The 10,461-nt window shown below is 43.5% G+C and overlaps 1 protein-coding gene across 4 annotated transcripts in view; it reads right to left on the minus strand.

The window, feature by feature from the left end:
* ABRAXAS2 (abraxas 2, BRISC complex subunit) overlaps window positions 1-10,365 on the minus strand; it is a 57,492-nt gene extending 47,127 nt beyond the window's left edge. For 3 of the 4 annotated variants that reach the window (XR_014788782.1, XR_014788781.1, XM_084841521.1), the window contains exon 1: window positions 10,265-10,365. Coding sequence is in view for 2 of the 4 variants with exons in the window: in XM_084841521.1 (XP_084697647.1) it covers window positions 10,265-10,336 (72 nt within the window). In the remaining 2 variants the exon portion in view is untranslated. Of the gene's footprint in view, window positions 1-8,271; window positions 9,871-10,264 lie in introns of those variants that run through there. The other variant, XM_084841522.1, reaches the window with a different exon arrangement.
* Window positions 10,366-10,461: the final 96 nt, after the last annotated feature.

Genomic DNA, 10,461 nt, shown 5'->3' on the forward strand with positions numbered 1-10,461 from the left:
GGGTTTTGACAGTGCATAGAGTGCCTCCCGACTGAGGGAGGCTGTGTATGAAGTTTTGTCCCCATACTGCAAACTTCCAGCACTCTAGAGGTGTAACAGTTCCACTGCTTAGTCAGGAGGACTACAGCAGGACAGGGGGTGGGATGGGGTGAGAGTCAAATTACACACAGTAGTTTATTAGAATTGATGCTTTCGAACTGTGGTGCTGGAGAAGACTCTTACGAGTCCCCTGGACTGCAAGGAGGTCCAATCAGTCCATCCTAAAGGAAATCAACCCTGACTGCTCATTGGAAGGACAGATACTGAAGCTCAAATATTTTGGCCACCTAATGCAAAGAGAAAATTCTCTGGAAAAGGCCCTGATGCTGGGCAAGACTGAAGGCAAAAGGAGAAGGGGACGGCAGAGGATGAGATGGCTAGATAGCATCACCGATGCAATGACTATGAACTTCAGCACGCTCCGGGAGAGAGCGCAGGACAGGAAGGCCTGGCGTGCTATGGTTCATGGGGTCATGAAGAGTCGGACACGACTTAACGACTGAACAACAAAGTTTATTAGCTTGGTCATGTGGCGAGGCATCTTGGATTCTTTAAAAATAAGCTACTGTGAGTAGCTTATTAAGCCACCATGGCTTAAAGTGACATCCAAACATGGCCAAAGTATTAAAGAAGTTTGGTTTACAGACCTCTAAAAATTAATGACAGAAACAAAGAACAGCATTTACTCCTTTGCTCCTTATGCATTATGAAGAACACAGAATTAAAATAGGCTAGTTTCTTTCAAGGAGGCAGTTCACTAGCTAAGTCAGTTAAAATTCAAATCACCGCTTGTGTAGAACCACGTTAGTTCATTAACTCACTAAACCAAGGATTTGAGGAATACTTTTTTTTCGAAATCTATATTCTCTCTCATTAGTTCTCAAACTAGCTCACTTAAAACTTAATTCGATACAATTAATGGTGGTTTAAACCACCATAAAAATCCAACTGCAAATCAGTGTCTGGAGCAAGCAAAAGAGGGCTATAAAATCGTTATAGAATACAGTATTTGTATTATGAAAAAGAGTGGTTTTAAGAAGTGTCTTAGATTCTTCATAGCAACCTTCCTCCAACATGGTGCCCTTGAGATGTGTGAGGATCAGTGATACAGGGCAGAAAATTTTACAGTGCTTTATTTTTCTGCAGGAAATTTTCCGTTTTATAAATTCTTTAGTAAAAATGAATGTATGGCAATTGCAAATACAATATTAGGCGAGCTTGGCAGCTTCAAAGTTGTAATTAATGCTTTTCAGGTGATTATCCCTAGCATACAGCTATATAATTGAAATATATATATGTCTCAGAGTGAACCGGAACTAATAAATAGTGACAGCAAAACAGAAGGTGCCCAACAACCTTTGTGGAAGAGAGTTGAACTCTTGTTGAAATAAATGAGCGGTTGTCAGCATATCATGCATAGTTCTTTGGGTTGCTAAAATTAATTACTGTATCAACAGTTTTCAGTACCTTTGGGGATTTCTTCTTAAATTTAAACAATGCAAGGTAAGTACATACTATTGTCTTTACATTTTTACAAGTATTACAAAAAATCTATGTAATATAGTATTTAAGTCACATTAAGCGTGTTTAATTTCCCCCGGCTCAAAGATTTCATGTCAATATTTGTGGTGTACTGGGACAAAAAATTAACATGTTTTCTTCTTTTGCTTTGTGGTTTACTACATACAAGTAAAATAAACTTGCCAAATTATCTCTCCCTAGGACAACGGTAGACAACTTCTAGCCTTCCAGATGTTCTGGCCTATGGCTGTCATCAGCTCTAGCCAGCATAGCCAATGGTGAGGGATTGTGGGAGTTGCAGGCCAAAACATCTGGAGGACCACATACTACCCACCCCTGCTCTAGGGCATCAGACCATTTTCTGATGCAAACTAAAAATGTTCCTACACCAATTAAGCTAAATTTTCAGTTTGCAACAGAAAATGTTCTTATTCCAACAAGTGTTTCCAAAAAGATAACATTGGCTTCAGTATACAGTAATGTACAGTATTTTCTTATAATCTTATACTATACTGTTTTATACATAGCTTAGAAATTTCTTTTAATATAAGCAATTCATAAATACTATTAAATCAGTCAATCATGGTTAGGACAAAGCATGGTTTGGCATTACTTCCTAACCAACCCAGTGACAATCCTTCTAGCAATCAACACTGAATGCAACCGAAGGGTATATTCACGCAGTACTTTGCTGCACTCCCTTGTTGAGTAGGAAGCATGATCTAGAAAGCATACGAAGTGTAGTATTGTGATATCTCTGCATCAGATTTGTGGACTTCGTCATATTCGCAGCCCGCAATTCTTTACAGCTCTGTATGGGATACACATAAGTACCATATGGCTGAACAGGGATTGGGTGCACTGAATGATCCCTACACAAAACCCCACAGGGAAATTACTAGTTTTTTGAGCTTTGTGAACAACACTATACAAAAATTAAAAGAGATCTAGCTCGCAGACTTAAATACAGCACAACAGAAGGAAAATGTAAGGTCCATCAGGAAAAGCCAGAATGAAAAAGATGCATCTCAAGGAGGTGCTCAAACATAACAATGAGATAAGAGTGAGAGGTGAAGTGGAAAGATAGACATAGGGAGACGTAAAGTTGGGGGTAACAATGGACAAAGGCTCATGCATTGCAATGGGGAGAACAGCTCTAATAGAGCCCAATAATAGTCGTCACAGACATGTAGGAAGAAAGCCACTCCATGAAGCACATGGTCTTTGATGTCTATATACTACTACCCAGAGTATGGGAAACAAACCAAGTGAACTTGAGCTCTTAGCACAGGAGAGAAATCATGACTTGATAGGTATAACTGAGACTTGGTGGGATGACTCTCATGACTGGAATACAGCAATTGAAGGATATAACTTGTTCAAAAAGAACAGGAGGAACAGAAAGGGAGGTGGGGTTGCACTATGTTAAAAATACATATCTCTGCAGAGAAATACAGGCAGGTGAGCTTGGTAGTCCCATTGAGAGCATCTGGGTTAAAATAAATGGAGCAAAGAATAAAAGGAACATGGTGGTTGGAGTCTACTACCGGCCACCCAATCAAGGAGAAGACAAGGATGAAACTTTTGAAAAGCAAATAGCCAATGTTTCAAGGAAGCATGATGTAGTAGTAATGGGGGACTTCCATTTCCCCTATATTTGTTGGGAGACAAATTCTGCAAAACATGGCCCCTCCAGGAAATTCCTGACTTGTGTGGCAGATAACTTCCTCCTACACAAAGTAGAGGAAGGAACTAGAGGATCAGCTATCCTTGACTTGGTCCTAACCAACAGAGATGACTTCGTGGGTAAAGTAGCGGTTACAGGAACTCTGGGGGAAAGTGACCATGTTATACTTGACTTGATGGTTCTAAGGGAAGCAAAAGCCGAGTGTAGTCAAACACGTACCCTGGATTTTAGGAAAGCTGATTTTAATAAACCCAGAACAATGATCAGTAAGGTCCCATGGCAAGCGACTAACGAGAAAAGGAGTCCAAGATGGGTGGGAGCTTTTAAAAAAGGAAATTCTCAAGGCACAATTACAAACAATTCCAACAAGAAGGAGAAACGGTGGAAGACAACAGAAGAAGCCAATGTGGCTTCACAAAAAGCTTAGAGATGACCTGAAAACACAAAAGGACACATATAGGATGTGTAAGGAAGGCCAAGCAACAAAGGAAGAGTACAGGCAGGTAGCACAGAATTGCAGGGGTGGCGTCAGGAAGGCTAAAGCTGAGAATGAGCTGAGGTTAGCGAGGGATGCTAAAAGCAACAAAAAAGCTTTCTTCAGCTACGTGCATAGTAAAAGGCAGAGGAAAGAAATGGTGGCTTAGCTATTAAATAACGATGGCAAAATGATTAACAGATGACAAAGAAAAGGCAGAGGTGCTCAATTCCTACTTTGGCTCAGTCTTCTCCCAAAAGAGGGTCTATGAGCCCCCTGGCAAAGGCGAAGTACAGGCTGATGGAGCAGAATTGCAGCCTGAGATCGATAGGCATATGGTCAAGGAACACCTGATTACTTTGAATGAGTTCAAATCTCCAGGGTCAGATGAACTGCACGCTAGAGTAATAAAGGAACTGAAAGAAGAACTCTCAGAACCGCTGTCTATTCTCTTTGAGAAATCATGGAGGACGGGTGAAGTGCCAGATGAATGGAGGGCTAATGTTGTCCCTATCTTCAAAAAGGGTAAAAAGGAGGAACCTGGGAACTACAGACCAGTCAGTCTGACATCAATCCCTGGGGAAATTCTGGAGAAGATTATTTTATTTTAATTAATTAATTAATTAATTTTAGTTCTATACCACCCAATAGCCGAAGCTCTCTGGGCGGTTCACAAAAATTAAAACCAAACGGCACACAATAAAACGATTTAAAATATATAGAACATTAAAACCACAGTATAACAATACAACCACAATAAAACCTAACAGCAGTGCAGGAAGTTAAAATACAGATTTAAAATAGCAAAGCTAAAAGTCTAGAAAGCTAAAATGCCTGGGAAAATAAAAAGGTCTTCACCTGGCGCCGGAAGGAATACAATGTAGGTGCCAGGCAAACCTCACTAGAGAGTTCATTCCACAGCCGGGTGCCACAGCAGAGAAAGCCCTCCTCCTAGTAGCCACCTGCCTCACTTCCTTTGGCAGGGGCTCACAGAGAAGGGCTGCTGAGGATGATCTTAAGGTCCAGGCAGGCACATATGGGAGGAGGCGATCCTTCAGATAACCTGGCCCCAAGCTGTTAAGGGCTTTAAATGTTAATACCAGCATTTTGAATTGGGCCCGAAAATGGACTGGCAGCCAGTGCAGCTGAAAAAGTACTGGCGTAATACGAGCTCACTGGCCAGTCCCTGTTAACAATCTTGCTGCCCTATTTTGGACCAGCTGAAGTTTCTAGACCATTTCCAAAGGCAGTGCCATGGATTACACATTGCAGTAATCCAAACGAGAAGTTATCAGAGCATGGATAACTGTAGCTAGGCTATCTCTGCCCAGATAAGGGCGTAGTTGGTATACCAGCCTAAGCTGATAAAAAGTGCTCCATGCCACTGAGTTCACCTGTGCCTCAAGTGACAGTTCTGGATCCAAGAGCACCCCCAAACTATGAACATGATCCTTTCGGGAGAGTGCAACCCCCCTCCAGAACAGGTTGATTATAAAGCAATCCATCTGTAAGTACCTTGAAAACAATGCAGTGATTACTCGAAGCCAACATGGATTTGTCAAGAACAAATCCTACCAGACTAATCTGATCTCATTTTTTGATCGAGTAACCTCCCTTGTGGACTGTGGAAATGCTGTGGACATAATATACCTCGACTTCAGCAAAGCTTTTGACAAAGTGCCCCATGATATCCTGATGAGCAAACTAGCTCAAAGTGGGCTAGATCAAACAACTACCAGGTAGATAAACAGTTGGCTACAGAATCGGACTCAAAGAGTGCTTATCAATGGGACCTTCTCAAACTGAGGAGAGGTAACGAGTGGGGTACCGCAGGGCTCAGTCCTGGGCCCAGTGCTCTTCAACATTTTTATGAAAGACTTGTATGAGGTGGTGCAGGGAATGCTGATCAAATTTGCAGATGACACAAAATTGGGTGGGATAGCTTTGGAAGACAGAAACAAAATTCAAAGTATTCTTGACAGACTGGAGCTCTGGGCAGAAAACAGAATGACATTTAATAGGGATAAATGCCAAGTTCTGCGCCTAGGAAAAAGAAACCAAATGCACAGTTACAAGATGGGGGATACTTGGCTCAGCAACACTACAAGAGAGAAAGATTTTGGGATTGTTGTCGATCACAAGCTGAATATGAGCTAACAATGTGATGTGGCTGCAAAGAAGGAAAATGCTCTTTTGGGCTGCATTAATAGAAGCATCGCTTCCAAATCCCGGGAAGTACTAGTTCCCCTCTACTCGGCACTGGTTAGGCCTCATCTTGAGTACTGTGTCCAGTTCTGGGCACCACACTTTAAGAAGGATGCAGACAAGCTGGAGAGGGTTCAGAGGAGGGCAACAAAGATGATCAGGGGACTGGAAACAAAGCCCTATGAACGGAGACTGAAAGAACTGGGCATGTTTAGCCTTGAAAAGAGAAGACTGAGGGGAGATATGATATTGCTCTTCAAGTACTTGAAAGGTTGTCACAGAGAAGAAGGCCAGGATCTCTTCTCCATCATCCCAGAATGCAGGACATGGAATAATGGGCTCAAGTTACAGGAAGCCAGATACCGGCTGAACATCTGGAAAAGCTGCCTGACTGTTAGAGCAATACGACAATGGAACCAATTACCTAGGGAGGTGGTGGGCTCTCCCACACAGGAGGAATTCAAGACGAGGCTGGACAGCCATCTGTCAGGGATGCTCTGACTTGGATTCCTGCACTGAACAGGGGGTTGGACTCGATGGCCTTGTAGGCCCCTTCCAACTCTACTATTCTATCATTCTATGATATTACACTGGTGGGGAGCTGCAATGAAAGAGAGAGGCTAATTGCATGTTTAACAATATGCGGTATCCATAAAGCAACCAATCATGCAGGGGCTTATAGGGAAAGAATTGTAGGTATAGGGCCTGTTCACACAATCAGTGCTGCCCACCGTGACTTTGGAAGTAATCTAGCCGATTCATGAACTTCATTAGAGAAGCAAAAAAGCAGTAACAAAGACACAGAACGTGCAACTAAGACTGCCAGTATGGTGTAGTGGTTAGAGTGCTGGAGTGCAACTTCGGAGATCTGGGTTCTAATCCCCACTCGGCCTTGACACTCAGTGGGTGACTTTGGGCCAGTCACTCAACCGAACCTACCTCACAGGATTGTCGTGAGAGTAAAATAGAGAGAAGAACCATGTAAGCTGCCTGGGGCTCCTTGCAAGAGGAAAAAAGGCGGGATATACATGCAATTATTATTAATAATAAATTTTTAAACCAGCTATATCAGGGCTTTTTGTTAAAAAAATAGTGGATTCAACAGATATGTATCTAAGGCAAAAGTTTAGTATGGGAGCAGATCAAGGTATAATTATATTAATGTGGCATATGCAAACAATTTAGATCTGTACTTCACCTTGAAATTACTGCAGCGGACAAGGATACTGAGAGAACTATACATGTATTCTTTGCACCCAATTATTCACTTCAGAGCTATTTCACTGTGAATGAATGATCTAGATAAATCCACTATGACATGTTCATTTCCAAAAGGCAAAATTTATTCCTACCACAAAGGAAGCTTATTTAGTCTAAGAACCATAATGATAAAGCAACATAGCAATTCTAGAAAATTAAAGGTGGTGTACAGTTTTTACAACCTTAAACCACTAAGGATTTCAAACATATTGGCTTTGTTTGAATGCAGTGCTAAAACACAGTTTAGCTTCTGAGAATGAATTGCAGTGAGACTTGCTTCCCCCCTGCCCCGGCCCCAAGTGTAGTTCCCCACTCTCTGTACAAGCATGAGAAGAAGTTTGGAAGCTTTTACTTCTCGTTTAGATTAACCACAGCTTGTTGTGACATCCAAATATGATTAATCTTTATGGTTTGTTGAAGCCAGCCAACTGCACACCATAGTTTATGAACCTGGCTTGTTTCAGCTAACCACAGTTAGCTGTGGTTATTTAAAAATAACCACAGTTTAGAGTTCAGATGACACACTAGACTGTAGTTAATCTAGAACAGTAGCCTGAGGTTTACTATGGCTCTTTCTTGTAATACAAAGGGAGCAATCCTATGGGGATAGGTGGCCGCCTCCAAGCTCAGAGGCAACCACCTATCCAGTGCACAGTGGGAGGAGCACAGAGGGGATCGTCTCTGCATTTGCGGCTAAACGGCCAACAGCTATCTAGCCGCAGGACACTGGAGCACGGGGAGGCTGGACAACACATAGGAAGTGTCGCACCAGCACTTCCACACTCCCTGCCCCTGGGAACGCTCCCTTTTGCCTCGCTCTCCGCTGCTCTTACGAGCATGGAGCGCAGGGACGATCTGCACTGCCGACGAGGTGGCAGGGGAGGGGGTGGGGAGGTGGTTCTGTAGGAACCAACCTCGGAGCACGGGCTCTGAGGTGAGTTCCCAGAAACTGACCAATCCTATGGCTGTCTAACCGCTGTCTAGTGGCCATAGGATTGCACCCTAAATCTTGGTTTAGGATTACTTCTGAATACAGCCATTGTAAACCATATCTCATATTTAAATTAACCACTGTATACTGTACCTTGTGTTTTGTTATAGCCCAGCTTCCCTCAACTTGGTACCCTCCAGATGTCTGGGTTTCAGTTCCCATCAGCCCCAGCAAGCATAGCCAATGGTAAGGAATGGAGGAGCTGTAATCCAAAACATCTAGACAGCACTAGGTCGGAAAAGAATGTTATAGCCTATGCTAAAGAAAATGGATTCTTTACATGATATTTAAAGAGAAAAAAACATGATTTTAAAATTATTTATGTAACAGGCAACACAGGGAGACTAACAAAGTGACCATGAACAGCACATTTTGCTCAGGTTAAGACTGTCTCTGTGGTTTTATTCTCTCCCACCACAAGAACTACCCATGAACATAATTTTTTTCAGTGGTACTCCCCTGTCTATTCTGCCCCTTAATACAGACATGTGCAATCTTGTACCAAAACCCATTTCTGGCAGGCAGCCTAATCTACCAAAGGCTTACGGCAATCATTTGCAAATTGCTGATGTATTTCCTTAACACTGATTTAACTCATGGTATCTGCATCATGTCTGCTGGGCATGAGCCAAGTAACTTTTAACCCAGAAGTAACAGAGTATGTTGTGCCCTAGAAACAAGAGACATTTCTCCCTATTCTCTCTTTCCAGTTTAAAGTTTTGATTGAAGGTAGTAGGAAGATGGCTGGAAAATTACATGGGAGCCACTCTGCTGCATCTTAAAGTGGCACCAATAGCAGAAATACAGCCAACACCTCCCCATCTCCTCCCTGCTTGACTCCAGGAGTCCAGCAGAACATTGGGGTAAGAGAACATCCATTATTAGCGTTTGGTGCTACAGTAGCCTGATGAAGTGTACACTTGCATAAATATAAACGTAACACTAACACAAAAGAAAGGAATTCAGTTATAATACCAATATAAATATTGGTTGAAGCATATATCTGCTTGCAGATTTGTCCATACACAGTGCAATCAGAGGAAGTAATATAACAAACTCAGGTGGCAAGTGATAGCAGAAGTGGAGCAATTCAGAAGTAACAGACAGGAATCAGCATGTTCAAGAGGACACTTAATTTTAATTTAGGGGTTTTTTACGGAGGTGTTTTGAAGAAGTTCAAAACATCTCTGTAAAAAAACCCTAAGGGGGCAATTCCCTCCCCCCCCAAAACAGCCCAATGCGTACTGAATATGCTCCATAGCCATTAAATTTTTAGCATCAATTAGAAAAAACATGTAACTGGAGGGACAGAGAATGCTCTGCTTGAGCTAGCACCCTGAACAAGAGTACTCCGGTTCCACTTGTCCACACTATAAACGTTAACACTAACACAAACGAAAGGAATTCAGTTATAATACCAATATAAATACCGGCTGAAGCATGTATCTGCTTCCAGTTCACATATGCTCATAGTTAAGTTTCAAGATACTCACGCAGCTACAACTACAAGCATCATGTTTCAAGACCTTAAGATATGAACAAAGTGTTCGCTGCACGTTTTGCATTTCTCCGCGATGAGAACGGGCTACTTCTCGAAGCTCAAGTGACAATACAACGGCTACAAATGACGCAGAATCGCTTCCTCACGTGTCACCGTGTAGATCAAGCGACGTACTTCTCAGGCTTGGCATCGCGCGCTCTATGGCAGCGGCCCCTATGGCACCGGCCCTAGACCCCCTCGCCGCCCCCCGCCTCCAACTGCGCTCCATGAAGGATCCACAGGCGGCTTCCTGATCAACAGAACTGTTCGGTGTTCTCGTCATATGCTTTGCCGCTCCCCACCTCCTTTCAGGCCTCCTCTGCAACTCCCTTACCCCGCCGCTCCTATCCCACTTCCCAAGACGGCTGCTCAGGACCCGCCGTCCCTTTGAGCCCATTCCTCCTTCCCCTCACACCCATTTCCTCTTGCCTGCCCCTGCCTTCCTCGTTCCTCCTTCCCCTCCAGAGCGGGGAGAGAGGAGAGAGAAAGCTCCCCTCACAACCCGCCCAAGACGAGACGAGACGACCGGCGGGCGGGAGCACTTACGTGGTCGGCGCTGCTGTTGGCGCTGTAGTAACAAACAGAACTGAACGTGTAGCCCGAAATGGAAGCCGCCATGATGGAGCCCCACCACCACCGCCGCCGACGGTCCCACAAGCCACCGCACCTGCGCCTCCCCACGCCCCGGCTTCCGGGCAGCGCCGCACGGCCTCCTGGGAAACGTAGTTCTCAGCGATCTAATG

This window comes from Heloderma suspectum, chromosome 3, assembly GCF_057233095.1.
Source record: "Heloderma suspectum isolate Gila_16-S chromosome 3, 16-S_ref, whole genome shotgun sequence".
Taxonomy (NCBI): Eukaryota; Metazoa; Chordata; class Lepidosauria; order Squamata; family Helodermatidae; genus Heloderma; species Heloderma suspectum.